The following is a 16,723-nucleotide window of genomic DNA, read 5'->3' as shown; positions in this document are numbered from 1 at the left end:
TTGTACTCCAAGCAAATATAATATCTAGCTTGGTTAACAGTAAACTGATAGTAGAAAATCAGTGGTGGAAAGTAAGTACTGTACTTAAGTACAATTTTGAGGTACTTGTACTGTACTCGAGTATTTCCGTTTTAAGCTACTTTATACTTCCACTCTACTACATTTCATAGGGAAATATTGCACTTTCTACTCCACTACATTTATTTGACAATTGAGTTTCAAGTGTGTGAGTATGAGTTGTTAACAGCTTCACCAAATAGTGATTTTTCCCTCTAAACTTCTCACATGGTTTCATTTCAATAAATGTTCAAATGATCCAATATTTCACCAAAAACGAAAAAAACAAAAACCAAAAACGGATTTGTGTATCAGAACTTTGTTTTTTCTTCTTTCCTCTCCCATTAATCATCTCACGACCCCTCAGATTTATCTGGTGACCCTTTGGAGGGGCCCGACCCCTAAGTTGGGAACCACTGGACTAAACTAGCTAACTGTATATAAAGCAGTTCAAACTAGCTCCACCTCCAGCAGCTACAACAGTAACATGCTGCTCTAACGCTGATGCTTTAGTATTTATAAGCTAATGATGTCATATATAATAATATATCAGTCAGAGGGACCAAACCACTACTTTTACTGCAATACTTTAACTGCATCAAGCTCATAATACTTATGTACTTTAACTTAATTTCTCATGCAGGACTTATACTTGTAATGGAGTATTTTTACATTGCTGTATTGGTACTTTAACTTCTGAACACTTCTTCCACCACTGCAGAAAACAAAATTAACAAGTCACATAACAGCTGTAATAAAACATCAGTCATCTGCTGAAAGTGGAAAGTTTCTCTGAGCTCATTGAAAATTAGATTTTTAGGTGTGGGCCAACGAGCAGCAATTATGGTCCAGTATGTAACTTACACATGTGTGATGTGGAAACTCGAAGGCATCAGTGCACATACACTGAGAATTGACTTTTCAGTGAAGCAGGAGACATCTTGTGTCCAACAGTTGAACTTTTGAAATGAAAAATATTTGTATTTTCACAGATTCTGGAATTTTTAATGAGGGAGAAGGAATAGATGTCATTTTAAGTATTTCAAAGTGATACTTATTCTTTTTTTCCTGGAAAAACCATATCAGACACAGTAGATTGACAGAGTATTTTGATACAGACGGGTGACAAATGACAGGTGAAACCAATATAAAGTGTCTTAGTAAGGTTTTGGGCCACCACATGCCACCAGAACAGCTTCAATGCGCCTTGACATGCAAGTCTCTGAACTCTTCTGGAGGGATGAACCCCATTCCCTCATTTGGTGTTTTGATGATGGTGGTGGAGAGCGCTGTCTAACACATCAGTCCAAAATCTCTCATAGGTGTTCAATTGGCTTGAGATCTGGTGACTGTGAGGGCCATAGCATATGATTCACATCATTTTCATACTCATCAAACCATTCAGTGACCCCTCATGCCCTGTGAATTGGAGCATTGTCATCCTGGAAGAAACCACTCCCATCAGGATAGAAATGTTTCATCATAGGATAAAGGTGATGATTCAGAACAACTTTGTATTGATTTGCAGTGACCCTTCCCTCTAAGGGGACAAGTGGACCCAAACCATGCCAGCAAAATGCCCCCACAGCATAACAGAGCCACCAGATCCCCTCACCGTATTAGCGAAGCATTCAGACCTGTACAGGTTTTTCCTTATATTTGTCACCCGTCTGTATGTCTTTTTAGATGTCTGAAGGGGATCTTTAAGATATCTGCTCGTATGTGAGTAAATGGCTCCTCCTGCTGTTTATTTCCTGCGACGACAGGTCCCTCTTAACGACTAGTAGTTAAAACATAATACAAAGTACTGGTTAATTTCATTTGTTAAATACAAACAGGCTAGGTTAATACACCTAACTTACAGCAAGAAGTATGAAATACGGTGCATTATTGTTTATTGGTTTGTGTGGCAGCAGTAGGCTACTACTCCTGTCTGCAGTACAGTATGTCTCTTGGGTCTGAAATGTCTCCTGCAGATGTTGACAGCGCTGAGGTATGCAGAAAACCCGACAGGACGCGGTCTGTCTGTGACAGCCGGCAGGGGCGGGACAAACGTGTGAGTGACGTGGCGGAAACCCAATCATGTAATTGTGTTTTGATTTGTCACCCAATCAGGACGTGTTAGGCTGTCCAACAACTTGACTGTGAGAGCCGAGGCGAAGACACAACAAGGAGGATATCCGTGGAGACATCTGAACTATTTGAGTCTTGACAGCTTTTGGTTTTAAAATAATACCTCAATGAACATCACAGAAGCACGAAGCAATGTAAAGAGGGTAAGTTTGAAAAGTTTAGGAGCGACTGACCTGTTAGTCTTACCCAGTGTTCATCTTTGTTACATTGTACGCACCAGCTCATGAAATTGTTGTTGATATTTCAGCTTTTGGATAATTATTTGTCAGCTAACAGACTGGCAGAATAGCAGACTCGCCTCTTAGCTGTTTCTCTACCGTTCAACCCTCCTGGGGCCAAGCAGCCACTCTGCCGAGGTGTCCTTGAGCAACCGTATAAACCCTCACTTGCTCCTACCTGTGGAGTAGACATGCAAAAGATTCATTTCATGCAAGAATGAAGCCAGAGGAGCCACCAGCCACCCTGCAACCTCTTCTCACTATAGACAGAGTCAATACGAGCCAGATAGTCATAATTGTAGTTGCACATTGTCTTAATAGCTGTCTGTTTTTTTTTTAAATTCTCAGATGAATTTCCAGATGCAGAGACACACACCTGAGCCCTGTGTGAAGAAGACCTGAGGAGGAGATGATACCAGATCCCACAGCTGTAGCTGCGTCCAGGCCCTCAGAGCAGGAGTAAGAATCTCTCCGGAAGTCATCTGCTTAATTGACAGTGTCCTTAAAAAATCATTTTTCTTTTCTTTTCTTGTAATCTATCAATTTCATGTTTTTGACTTTCCAGGAAGAACTCTCAGGGTGAAGCACACTCCTCCCGGGCTGTCAATCATTCAGAGGATGAGTCCGGGAATGAGAACAGACAAAAGAGCGTGGTAGGTGTTATTGATGATGTTATAATGGGGGGAAAAAAGGCTTTTGTTGATGCAGAGTTTTCTTTTTGTCATATATGATTGTAAACTGAATATCTTTTGCTTTTTGCACTGTTGGTCAGAGAAAAACAAGGTCTCTGGGATTTTATAATTTTTTATAATTTTTCATTATTTTATATCCTTTTGTACAGACAAGAAGATTAATAATAATTGGCAGATTAATTGATCATGAAAATAATCGTTAGTTGTGGCCCTTGATATTTTCAGATTTATCATTATTGTTAATCTCTCTCATTGATAGAGCTTCAACTTCAATTTAATAATTGATAATAAATGAAGAAGAGACATCATTTCTTGAAAGCTATTTCACCAAGTGCTGCTCAAGTGTGATGGAGGTCAGTATCACCCAGGTGGAGGAGGGAAGTGTCTAAGTGGCTCGCTTGAATTTGCACCTTGATCAACAAGAGACTTTGGCGATGACACAGACGAGTCTGCCATTCAGAAATACATTTGTAATTTGGTCTGTTCAAGATGCGCTGGTGAAAAATCATTCATATAGTAATGTAAATAATTTAAAACATCCACAGTTTATCTATTTACATCCCTTTCCGTCATGTTTTCGAACCCCACAGAGAAGAAGGAAGAGAACACACAAGGGCTTAGAGAATGTCAAGCGCAAAAATGCCAAAGCCAGCCGCAGCAGTGTTAGCAGAGCAGGTGGCAGCCACAGCAGACGGAGGCATGTGGAGGCTGTCACCCTGTTCGAGGTTATCACCATGGGCAGAAGTGCCATGCAGGTAAAATTAGATAGACTTTGTAATGGATAAAGTAGTAAACAGTTTACAAAAAGAATGAGCCCATATCCTATTTATAAAAACACCTGAGTATACTAGCTTGGATAAGCTGATATTACCTGGTATATTTTGATGCCGTAGTAAGTCTCATTTTCAGAATATGAATAAAAACTCATTGACTCTGTTGTGATGTCTGAGCAGGCGGTGATTGATGATTGGATTGAGGCGTATGTGACAGACAGAGACACGTCTCTCCTCGATCTCATCAGCTTCTTCATCCAGTGCTCTGGGTGCAAAGGCAAGCAGTCATCACACACACACACACACACACATGCAGAATACAAAGAATTGCGTCTATGTTTCCCTTCTCTCTCTTTTCCAGGTGTGGTCACAGCAGAGATGTGTCAGAGCAGAGAGGACAGTGATGTCATGAGTAAGATGGTGGAGGAGTTGGATGAGGTAAGAGGTCTTCAATCTGTATTTCTTCCCCCTTTGTGTGTGTTGCATCAGTTTTAATGCTTTGAACTGAAACTGTGTAATGTTGTGTGTTTCAGGTCGCTGGTCTGCAGTACAAGAAGTTTCTGGCTTTTCCATGGATCCTCACAGTCACATGGCCAATGGATATGGTCGGTTGTACCTCCCTGCTTACTGTACTATTACAGTCATGTAGATAGTATTTCATATACATATCATCTTCCAGTTATTGAAGAGTCTAATATCTAAAGCACCTTTTTGCAAAATAATTTCTTCAGTTGGAGATAAACATATTATTTGTTTTGAATAATTGACCCATGGTGTGTCTGAAATCAATTACTGATTCACTTATTCTCTACTCTCTACACGATAAAAGCCCACTGGAGCACTTATTAGTGAGTAGTATCTGACAATTATGGATTGCTAATAATTTTTGGATGTTGTAGTGTCACATAATTCATTTATACATCCATCAGGAGAAAAAGCATAGAATTGCACTGTGAGTGTTTTTGCAAAAAGTTGCGTATTTTCTATGGATGCAAATAGAATTCAGCCATGTAAATGATTAAAAGCTCTAATGTATTCAATTTAGTGTTTTGATACCTTATACAGTGTTTTTTAAAATACTTAATTTATTTAGAAGCTTCTACAAAAACGTTTTCTGAGAATTGCAACTGGCTCCAATCTTTGCTCCTCATCGGCTCCTCTATTTCAAGAAACTCAACCTCTCACAATTTATGATATTAACATTTTCCAAATATGTACTTTTACATAAACGTTACAATTCAAGGAGGGAAATATTCCAGATCATTCCAGTTCTCATTATTTTACTCAGATTCACTCTTCATTCTTATTCAACCAGACATTCATGTAGTCTTTATCTTCAGAAACATCTGGCAACCAGAGGTCAATATTCAATCAGATACAGGGGTCCAAATTTATAGAAATACTGTTCTCATCATGTTAAAATGTCTTCTTCCTTTAAGAGGATATTTTAAAAAAGGCTTTAATTTTGGTTTTATAAAGACAAAATGCACAGTGCTCGTTCTGGTTCAGCTGAAGCTAATATGAGGTAGTATGAGGATGATATATCTTCTAGTGTTATGATCCCAACAAGGAAACACTGTCTGGGGGAAACACAAAGAGGGAATCTTGCACTAAAAACACGGTAACTTTGGTTTAAACGACTGAGTAATCCCTCATTTTGTTATGGCTCGGACCAATATACAGTTTAAACAAGAAAGGTCATGTCAGGGAAGATGCTCTTTAAATTCATTGAGGCCATTGCTGCTTTTTAAAGTGTTTTTCTCTCTTTTTCCCTTCCTCTCTACTGCAGGACAGTGTGGAGTATCCTCTCATACAGTCCGGACCGTACGGCCGCTGGTTTCACTCTGAGTTCTGTGACTTTGTATCGGTGCTGGTGGCTCAGTGTCAGCACAGCGTCATCTTTGACAGTTATCTGATGAACACCCTCATCTCACTGCTCACTGAGCTGTCCAACTCGTATGTACGAGCCTTCAGACACACCTGCACGCTGGCAGGTAAGTGATAGAAAACATACCCACACTCAGATACATAAGTATATTCAATAAACTAATCTGTACTCTGGGTTTTAATCTGGGGGTCCTTGATAAGCGGTGAAGCTGCTGAGCTCTCTGGTGAGTGTGGCTCTGAGCCTGAGTGTCGGCATTGAAAACAGTCAGAAACTGCAGGCGGTGCAGAAGACGAAGACCATGAGGCAGAAAAGCACGCCCCAACTGGAGAGAATACAGAAGAAGATCACAGAGGTAAGACCCGTTGTACACGATACCTGTGTAGAAAGAAGTAAGACACATCTTACTCACTGGGTGCCTTTACTAATGTCCTTAAGCTGCAGGAGAAGAAGGCAGAGATAGAGGGCATGATGGACATCATCTTCAAGGGAATTTTTCTTAAGCGATATCGGTACATTCACCTGTTTCTCTCATAGTGTTGGTTTCAACATAGCTTTAAATCTAATTCGGTTTGGAGCTGACTTTGTGTGTGTGTGTGTGTGTGTGTGTGTGTGTGTGTGTGTGTGTGTGTGTGTGTGTGTCCATACAGTGATGTGCTTCCAGAAATTCGCTCTCTCTGTATGGAGGAGTTGGGTTTGTGGATGAAACTCTACAGCTCTGTATTTCTCAATGATAGTTACCTCAAATACATGGGCTGGATGATGCATGACAAGGTAAACAACAACAAAGACAAACTTATAAACATAAACGTAAAAATAATAATAATTTTGATACTTTTGTGAATAATATTTTTTTGAGAATGTTGGCTGACTGCTGTGAAACTAGTCATCATAACTAGAAATGTTTTATCTTTGGCCTTTCTTGTAAAATTGAAAACCAGCTAAAAACTATATACACTATTTATCTTTGACATGCGTATCATTTTCCAGATACCAGATGTGCGTCTTAAGTGTGTGTTAGGTCTACAGGATTTATATGGAGATCCTCTGCTCCTGCCTAAACTAGACCTGTTCACCAGCCGCTTCAAGGTAACCACTTCTCTTTAAAGCTGCATTAACTGATTTTTGACCACTAGGGGGCAGAAGAACATATAAACAATGACAATAATTTACGGGCGTAAAACAAAAACAATGAGCTAAAATAGGTCAAAAAGCTCTAAAGAGCCGAGGAGTTGGGTGCTGTGTTTTTGATGCTACATGCGATTCTACAAACACTACTTTCACATTCCACAGAGTTGATTCAATGTTAATGTTATTCAAAATGATAATTAATACAGGTTTAAACAGAAATGTTTGTGTAAGTGTACATGTTCATGTGTGACGTTGACTGTCTGACTACTCCAGGACCGGCTGATCTCCATGACTCTGGATAAGGACAATGAAGTGGCTGTGCAGACCATGAAACTGCTGGTGCTCATCTCCAAGTGAGTTACCAGCCTTTTTGTTGTTAGCATCCTTTTTAAATCATTATTTTTTTCCCACCATTGTTCTTTGCATCAAATTCCTTCTGACTCCTCAGAATGTCTGATGATGTGCTCAGTCCAGAGGACTACAAGCAGCTCCTCCAGTTTGTTTATTCCTCGCAGCGCCCTCTTGCAGCCACCGCAGGGGAGCTGCTCTTCTCAAGGTATGTCGATTTCCATCACTTCAAAAAAAAAAGAAAAAGTCATTATTATTTACCTGGATATTGTTGGCCTCTTTCAGGCTTCTCAACACCTTTGCTCCTGCAGCTGATAATCAGGATGGAATGAATGAAGAGGAGGCTCATAAAGAGCAAACATTTGCCAGACTGAAGGCTCTGCTGCAGTTCTACCAGGACTCTGAGGTGAAATAAACTGGCTCTTTCAATTCAAGGGACTTATTTTGGCAAAGAAAAACATTTGAATGCACTTGTGATATAGAGGGACATGTGGTATGTTTAGATCACAACAGTATGTGTGTTTTGTACATGATTGTAGCAGGTGGAGAGTGTTTATATGGCATTAACATGTTTTTGTGTGCCTACAGCTGCACAAGCATGTGGTGTACTTAGTGGACAGTCTGTGGGACTGTGGTGGAGCACTGCTGAAGGACTGGCCCACACTCACATCTATACTGTTGCAGGACCCTTCTTCACAGAGCCCAGGTTAGAAAATGTGTGTATGTGTGTGTTGGTGGTGGTGAGGTAGGCAGGAGTGTACTGGAGTTTGTCAGTTGATTCAGTTGAAATCATTTTTCCCGTAATATTGTTGATGAGTGCAGACATGCACAAACATTCTGTTAAATCTAGTGTTTATTGAACATTTCTGATGCCACAGACATGTAAGACCATGTTGATAAGGAGAGAACAGTTGGAAGAGTATAACAATGCACACTGAGGTTAGCGACAGACAAAGACATGGGTGATTAGTCTCCACTGAAGTGAAGTATATTCAATAAATGTAAGCCCATGAAGACAGGAGATAGGACAGGATCACCAGCTGGTGGAGGATCGGCCCTCTCAGTTGAATCACTGCTGACATCCTAAAGATCATGGATGGTGGTATGTTGTCCAATAATAGGTCCGAAAGACAAAATGACAGGATCACGATGATGTTTAAAGAGCAACATCCAATGATGGAGTGACTCAAGGAATGTGGCAGAGAGATTAATGGCCAGACAGGTTGACACAAGGATTTGTGAATGAGAAGAAGTTTAAGCATAGGAAACGAGAATAGAGAGAAAATCATAACATACCACTGCTAGTTATTATTATTATTATTCAAAAACCTTATCATTCATTTTCTGTTCATCTCTGGGGGAGATTATGTCACATGCATTAAGTCTACAGCAGTCATCATCCTGTGTGTGTGTGTGTGTGTGTGTGTGTGTGTGTGTGTGTGTGTGTGGGCAGAACAAGCAGTACTTGTGGAGATCTTGGTGGCGTCGGTGCGTCAGGCATCAGAGGGACCAGCACTGGCTGGGAGGAGCGGAGCCAAGAAGGTTAGTGGGACATACAGTACTGTATGTTTCCATGTATGAAACATTTCTGATAAAATCTATTTATCTACTGTCACCTGAAATCTGATGTGATAGAAATACCGAGCCATGCAGGTATTGAATTATATTTTACAAATGAGTGTTGTAGAGGAGTAAATCAGAGTGTGAGGCGGGTCTTGTCTCGAGCAGCAGAGTCGTGTTTATTAGGCTGCAGCTGGGAAAACTCACATAAATGATGCAAGAGAGGAGGAGACAACATATTAATATAGTTAGATCAATATAACTATAACTATGTAGAGTCACAGGAAGGTTTTAGCCCAGGCTCAAGGGAATGTTAAGGCATAATATTATAGGATTATAATTCATAGCAAGATAATACTTTCCACAATTGAATTAAATGTTCCTCCACAGTGAGTATATATGTGTAAATATGTGTTTTCACCACCAGGTTATGAGTGCCAGAGAAAAGAAAGTTCAGATTGATGACTGCTCTAAGCTCACTGAACATCTCCTCCCGGTGCTTCCAAAGTTACTGTCCAAGGTATTTAGTCTACACACAATTGTTATTATAATGTTTGTCAGTTTCATTTTGTAACATTCACACCTCTTTGTAGCACAATCTCTGATGTTCTTTGGTGTTGATGCAGTTTTCAGGTAGCCCGGACATTGTTGCCTCCCTGATGAAGATCCCTCAGTACTTCCTCCCAGAGTGTCCCGAGGCTGAAAACACGCAGGTCTGCATCCAAAACTTTCAACTTACACAAATACTGCTGTGGAAAAATGAACGGGGTGACACTCTTAGCTCATCTTTAGTCAATTTCTTTGTCATCAGCAGCTCTGTAGTGTTGGACCAAAGAACTGGAGCCATTAAATCAAACTTAAGTGTAATGTTTTAATTGAGAATGTATTACTATCATTATTACTGGGCCACTGTTATCAATGTGAGTAGTTTAATTAAATAGTTAATAGTTATAAATGTATTATTAAAATAAAGGAAAAATGCTGAGAACATTGTGCATGCCTCAAGGCTGCGCTGGGCAGATTTTTAATGGTGAAATTATGACTGGAAACATTACTTAGTATTCATGAATTGTTAAAATTCTCATTTAGTTTTATGTCAATCAGCTAATTGTTTTAGCTCCTTGACGTTGTCATTATTTGCACAAATTGGTATTAGCTTTTGGGTACAAATATTCAAAGTAGTAGGCGTGTCTCTCATCCTCTTCCTCAGGTGGCATCCAGCCTGATGGCAGAGATGGGAACAGTTCTAAACCTCCACTCGAACCCTGCTGTCCTGGAGGCAGCGGCCCGCACGTACCTCAGTCTGTGTGGGGAGGAGACAGCCTGGTGCTCCATGGCTCAGACTGCCAGAGACACCCTGGTCCAGGGCTGGGTGGACCAACTGACAGCACTGCTGGAGGACTCAGTCAAGGTGAATTATACTATATGGCCAAATGTATGTGGACAGTTTTTCCATGTTTTTTGTGTTTTTCATGGTTTTGGCTAGAAACCTTAGTTCCGATTAAAGTAACCTGTGATTAGGGGTCACTAGCAGACATTACTTTACATTAAGATGTCACAAGCGAAAAAGGTTTGGAACCACTGGTATAGAGGCATGTCAAACACTCAAGGATGCAAAGAATTAAGAACTTGACTTGACAAGATGATTTATTATTTCCTGTTCTTACCTCTCTGTCACAGGATGACAGTTTCTCTGCTGACGAGGAGAAAACAGGAGAAATTTTAGCCACACTGAAGAAACTCAGAGCTTTCCACAAGTACGATTTGACAGCTGTTCAAAATGAAATGTGAAATGTGAGCTTAATATTCTGCCGGTGATTTATTTATTATTTATTTATGTATTTATTTGCTGTACACACCTGTGTCTCTCCATGTTGTGATAGCTGTCATGACCTCTCCCGGTGGAATTTGTTTGACCTGCTGTCCCCTCTCCTGTCAGCGGAGAGCAGCCAGGGAGGAGCGCCGCCTGAGGTACCATCACTGCCCTCTCTCCAAGTTTAGCACCTGATAATTCCTGATAACTTTTTTAAAAATCACATATTCTCATATATCAACAATGACCTCAAGTTTTCACTGTCTTTCTATTTTAAGTTTCCTCAGTCTCTTTCTCTTTTTTCTGAAGGTGCTACTGGAAGTATTACAGTGTCTGTGTTACTCCATGCTCTGGTCTCTCAACACGAGCGGTGAAACTCTAACATCCAAAGTGAGTTACCTTTGATTTACCTTTCAGGCTGAAGCTGAAGCTTTTAACTAGTGCAACTATGACAATTTAGCAATATGACTATAAAAAAGTTTGTAAGAGATTTTGAAAAATTGCCTAAAATATTGATGCCTGTGTATTGAACAATTATAGGTATGTATTCTACTGATAAATATTCACGTCTTAGTTCACATCTTATGTTTTTTATTTTTGTTTGTACCATCTGTGGCGTTGATTTTAATGCATTATCAGTGGAGATTAATTAAAAACAATATGTGGTCCCAGCCCCACAGTGATAGTAGAAGGAACTTAAAGTCTCAGGTACCAACAATTACAACCAGGCAGTGCAGCAACTCACATATCAGAACTTCAGCAAAGAAAGTGTCAAGTAAACAGGAAGAAGGGTGATGCAGATGACACATGAAGAAAAGAGGGGGAGATGACTAATGAGCAAGAGAGTATAATGTTTGTTACAATTTCAGCCCACCTGTTCCTCTCTAGAAAGCTTGTACATTAACCAAATTTAATGCAAAATGCAGCACAGTTTGTCAATCATCAGTTTTCCTTGCCCTAAAGCCCTGTGTTTGTGTGTGTGTGTGTGTGTGTGTGTGTGTCTCAGGATAAGGCTGTGGCCCAGAGGCTCCAGCTGCGTCTGCTCAGTGAGAGGAGTCATCACTATCTCTCCCACCCTGACCACAGTGTGAGGCTGCAGGTCAGACAGGAAGCACAGACTCTCGTTTTTATCGTTGCCTGCACCGTTTTCATTTTCTTCTTGCCTTTCTTACATCCTTTCATTCTTCTTAGGCTTTTCTGGGTGTCTGTGATGTCCTGACAGCTCATTCCTACCAGTTACACGTGTGGGATCCTTCCTGCTGCGGTCCACTGCTCTACACACCCAGTCCCAAACTGCAGAGGGCGCTGTTGACCTTTGTATGCGGGCACGTCTTTATTGGCGCTGACTGTGACAGCCAGAGCAGTGGTGAGACCTGGGCATACTTACCTGAATATTTTTTTTCACTTACTTAACCTTCCTTCAGATCTTTATCTACATAGAGTTCAAAACTTAAGAATAAATGCAATTCCTACACAGTATTTTTGTTTAGTTGAGGATACTTTTAAAAAAATTGTATATTGTATGTATTGTGTATTTTTACCCTTTTGCAACAGACAACTAAGGTCCCTCACTGGATTTGAACCAGGGACATTGTGATTACGGTTTATGGTATGTGTCATAACGAATGGTTTCACAGCTGCACTGCAGCGGTGTGTTTGACAAACACATATAACCAGGCAGTGTGTGAGACACCCAGGAGAAAACATGTTATGATATTGCACAGTAGATGGCACTCTCACTCTGTCAAAGCATCTTTTTTCAGCCGTTCGGTGCTCTGAGGGAAGAATTGATTCAGTGTAGCAGCTCACTGAGGTAAAAACATGCAGGTATTAAATGCACAGCCACATATTTGGCTTAATAACTCACTGCAGAGCTGCCTGCTGACTGTAAATGGGCTCTGATTTACAACCTGACCTGACAGTTGACCCTCAATTACAAAGGAAACCATGTTAATATCCTCAGACTGAAACTGGGTTGACTAATTTGTGTGAAAGGATGTTGTAGTTTGTTATGAAAAGTGATGCAGCCTTTAAATGGATGACTTCAGTCTGCTCCTGTCCATTCTAAAATGAAGAAAACAAGAAAGACATGTTGGAAATACATAGGTGGCATTCTCTTTATAAAGTCCTGCAGGTAAACTTATGAATTCATTCATGGCTGACTATAAGTAAAACATTTTATTATCCTTACAATAGCTTCAACTTTCAGAGACTTATTGCATCCAAATATGGGGTAGTCCAGAGAAGTCAATAACTGTCCTGGTGGGAATCTCTTAAATGTTCAACCAAATACAATATGGGACTATTGGTTTTTGAACATGTAATAAAAAGCTATTGTTTTATTGGATTTGCCTGGTAACAGTTTTGTTATATAGACAGTGTTTTCTATTAGCTGCTGGATCAAAGATCACTCGGAGGGCAAGGGCAGAGAGTTAAATCATAAAATCAGGGCAATCTCTTTCCGTGAGAAAATTCCATTAACTCTGGCTCACCTCGGAGCCTATTTTATTAGCCTTGTGAAAGATTGAAGCCACATGGTGTCACAACCATAACTCTACTCTTATGTTATCTTTGATTTCCACCTGCTAAAGCCATTGTCCTGAAACTAACTAAAACTAAAACACTCTTTCCCGCCTCTGCTTTGTTCTTTTCTCTCTGCTATATGATTTCTCATGATTAATCGCTCCTCTTACTGTTCCCCTGTCCCCGTCTCTCGCTCTCGACCACTTCACATCCAACCACGCGCTTCAACTCCATCTGGCTCCCTCAGTCAGTGAAAACTCTGAAGTGGAGAGGCTGGAGGACCTTCACAAACGAAGAAATCTGCTCGCGGCTTACTGCAAACTGATAGTACATGGAGTGCTGGAGATGAGCATGGCAGCTGAGATCTTCATGTATTACATGAAGGTAAAGGTTAACTCCTTAAAGAAATAGTTTGACCCTTTGGAAAATACACTTATTTGCTTTTGCGCTTAGAGTTAGATGAGGAGAAGGAAACCTCTCTCATATCTCTTCATCCAATATAAAGTTACAACCGGATGTTAGCTTAGATTAGTTTAAAGACTGGAAACAGCTAGCCTGGCTCTGTCCAAAGGTAACAAAATCTGATATTGTGATACCTGAAAACATGATATCTTGTTGGCGCAGTGACTTCCTGGGATTTCCGCTGCCGGCAAGACCTCATCGAAGAAACAGTCCCACACACAACCCTATGTAAAACCACAGCTTGTAGTTTTTACACTTATGTTTTTGGACAGATTAAACAAAAGAGAAATTAAGTGTTAGTCAGTGAGCTTTAGAGGTGCTAGTAGGCAGATTTTGTTACCTTTGAGCAGAATTAGGCTAGCTGTTTCCCCCCGTTTCCTGTCTTTGTGCTAAGCTAAGCTAACTGACTTCTGGCTCCAGCTGACCCCAGCTTGTGCTCGAGTCACAGCACTAATCATGAAAATTTTCCGAAAAATAATTAACCACCAATCTTTGAAAAACCCAGAAAATCGCTGAACAACAAGAACAACTTGCATGAGAAGATGCACAACCTGGAGCTAGCTCCAACAGATATGTCTGAATGTGGCATCAATCATTTCATCTAACTGTTGGCGGGAAAGCGTATTTTCCAAAATGCAAACTATTCCTTTAATGTTTGTATTTCCTACAGATCTCTGGCTGGAGTGTCTAATATTATTTTCTTCCTCTTTGTTGGCAGCACTATAACGACTTTGGAGACATCATCAAAGAGACGATGTACAGGACCAGACAGATAGATAAGATAGAGAGCGCTCGTACGCTGGTGCTCTGTTTGCAGCAGGTACACTGAAGTCAGGTACACATAAAAAATACACTTCAACAGCTGACAGATGCTGATGTGCATTTCCCCTCGTTCCTCAGCTGTTTGTGCGTCTCAAACGGGAGCAGGAGAGTGGAGGGAGGCCTCAACCAGGAGTCCAGACCTTCACCAGCATCAAGGAGCTGGCCAGGCGCTTCGCCCTCACGTTCGGGGACCTCGTCAAGTTTCGCGAGTGTGTCGTCATGATCCACAGGTCAGCACGGGCTCTTGTTTCTCTCGACGTGAATGTGTTTTGGTGGGTTTTTGTACCTAAAGTTTGTGTGATACTGTGTGCAGGAACAGCATAGAATTTGTGTTCCAAGAGTTCAGCCAGACCCCAGAAACGCCCACACCTCTGTACCTCTCCTACTTGACCATACTCAGCGAGTTCTCCAGCAAACTGCTCAAACCAGACAAGAAGACAGTGTGAGTGCTGCATGCAACATACAGTACATGGCTCGAAACAAGCTTTAAAACATCCTAAATATGGCCTTCTGAAGTTTCTTAAAGTGTGTTTGTGTCTGTGCAGGTTCTCCTACCTGCAGAAGCACACTGCAGAGCACATTGTAGACCTCAGGGAGGAGTGCTGGCAGCCACTTATCTACTATCGAGCTTCCCTATTGGCTGCCGCTGAAGGGGAGGACGCTGTGTCCTACGTTAGCTCTGATAGGAAGCTCAACCCACCCAGTCGCTCTCCCTTCTCCAAACAAAAACTAGAAGGTACTGCCCTAAACAAGAACGTCAAACACAGATTTATGTTGTTGCTACCAGCTGCATCATGTGTGTATCTTTCTTGTTTTAAAAGGAAGCAAGTCTCCCTGTCCGTTCAGCCCAGTCGAGTCCAAACTTAGTAAAGTCCAAAGATCCAGTTTCAGTCTAAGGTGAGGCTCAGGGATTATTCCTCACATTCATATTATTATTCATTTTAAAAACCAGCTGCAAACCAAGTCTTCTTCATTTTGCTCACATTCATTCCTGTACCCTCATCTAACTCCTCAGCCTTCAAGAGAAGACAACTGATACGGATCCATTTTCTGTCCCCATGGAACCTCCTGCAAGAAGACTGACCACTGAGGAATCTGTCCTCAGCACCGGCAACGAGGTGGATGATGACACTGTGGAAGTTGAACTTTAAGTATGAGGAGGTCGTGGAGAATTGGTGCTCCTGTCAGGACTGGAAATCACAAAATCTGAGAAAAATGGATTCCTTTTTTTGCACCTTGTAACTAGTGTCTTTGGTGTTCTGACGCCCACACATCCCAGTATCCAATTTTTGTACGTTTCCGTAACATATCTGGCAATATTCTATATTTTTCTTGTTGCCAAAAAAAATCCCAAACCAAGTCAGTGAATGTTATTCCTCAAACAAGTATTGCCTGTGTAGCCAAAGCTTGATATAGTTTATTCCTCTGTGCCATAAAGTTTGATTGTTGCTCAGAATGTAATAAAAACACATAAATGAGACACTGTTGCACTCGATGACATGTTCCTTCCTTATGATGAACATGGACAATGTAGATTATTTTGAGTCAATCTCACATACACCGACTAAACTGACAATAACACCAAATGTGTATTAATTCACAGGCGAAAATAGTCCCCATGAAATGCATTACTTACTCCTGTTTTAGTTACATTTGCTAAATACTACAGTATCAAGCTGTTTTAGGAAATTACTAAACATGGAATTATAAATGTGCGTCTTTTCTAAATAGTAATGACTTAAGTAGGGACCAACCGGCTTGTAGCTGAGTGCCAGAGACAGGGTATGGAAGTCAGAAAGTGCTAAGAAAAGGACTAATGCACTGTTGGTTTTAGTCTTTTCATGGGATTTGTTGACAATACAAAAAATTGAGAATAATGCCTTATCCTTTAAAGAATGCCAGATTACATTTGACTAAGGTCATGTATTTTATTCACAGAACACTTTGATTTGTGGACCAACTGTATTAGTATATGAAAAGATGTTTTCCCCATATATAATTTTATACTGTACTTGAATGTAACATTAAATGATACATATTTTTCTTTTTTTGCTTGGCCCTGCGATCACACTCTGGTCCAAGATTTATTGCACAGTGTGAATTAAAAATTATGCTTTATTGTCCTGCCTGCCACTTTATTATTATTTCTCCTTATAGGATATTATTGGGTTAAGTTTTGCCAAACACTGCTTATATATTTAATGTTATTTAATTTAAATAAAAAAGTTTAAACAATCATGTCTCCCCAAGCTGTTTCCTTTAACATATTCATATCTACAAAAAGCATGCATGCAGACTTTTTTTTA

General features: G+C 40.4%; 1 protein-coding gene across 2 annotated transcripts; it reads left to right on the top strand.

Annotated features, from left to right (window-relative positions):
- The first annotated feature begins 2,175 nt into the window (after positions 1-2,175).
- Positions 2,176-16,652, top strand: si:ch211-269e2.1 (cohesin subunit SA-2). Of its 2 annotated transcripts, none has more exons than XM_067604080.1 (32): positions 2,176-2,333; positions 2,757-2,867; positions 2,974-3,061; positions 3,691-3,855; positions 4,054-4,150; positions 4,235-4,311; positions 4,407-4,478; positions 5,663-5,867; positions 5,962-6,113; positions 6,197-6,270; positions 6,409-6,532; positions 6,749-6,847; positions 7,163-7,242; positions 7,338-7,445; positions 7,523-7,643; positions 7,826-7,943; positions 8,691-8,779; positions 9,225-9,317; positions 9,424-9,510; positions 10,008-10,208; positions 10,478-10,554; positions 10,681-10,768; positions 10,920-11,000; positions 11,617-11,709; positions 11,802-11,976; positions 13,381-13,517; positions 14,314-14,415; positions 14,496-14,647; positions 14,731-14,859; positions 14,963-15,153; positions 15,239-15,314; positions 15,433-16,652. In XM_067604080.1, exons 2-32 carry the CDS (start codon positions 2,818-2,820, stop codon positions 15,566-15,568), a joined length of 3,537 nt encoding a protein of 1,178 aa, XP_067460181.1. In that variant the 5' UTR covers positions 2,176-2,333; positions 2,757-2,817; the 3' UTR covers positions 15,569-16,652. The 2 variants fall into 2 exon arrangements, with proteins under 2 accessions (XP_067460181.1, XP_067460182.1); XM_067604081.1 differs by lacking the exon at positions 2,176-2,333 and adding an exon at positions 3,360-3,453 and having other exon boundaries at positions 2,850-2,867.
- Positions 16,653-16,723: the final 71 nt, after the last annotated feature.

Source organism: Thunnus thynnus, chromosome 11 (genome assembly GCF_963924715.1).
Source record: "Thunnus thynnus chromosome 11, fThuThy2.1, whole genome shotgun sequence".
In the NCBI taxonomy this organism is placed as follows: Eukaryota; Metazoa; Chordata; class Actinopteri; order Scombriformes; family Scombridae; genus Thunnus; species Thunnus thynnus.
The sequence above is the reverse complement of the archived record's forward strand: the minus strand, read 5'-3'. Positions and strand labels throughout refer to the sequence as shown.

Coding starts and splice junctions, on each gene's coding strand:
- si:ch211-269e2.1 (XM_067604080.1), top strand. CDS start 2,818: ATGATACCAGATCCCACAGCTGTAGCTGCGTCCAGGCCCTCAGAGCAG. Junction 3,856..4,053: donor TGGGCAGAAGTGCCATGCAG/GTAAAATTAGAT, acceptor ATGTCTGAGCAG/GCGGTGATTGATGATTGGAT. Junction 7,243..7,337: donor CTGCTGGTGCTCATCTCCAA/GTGAGTTACCAG, acceptor CTGACTCCTCAG/AATGTCTGATGATGTGCTCA.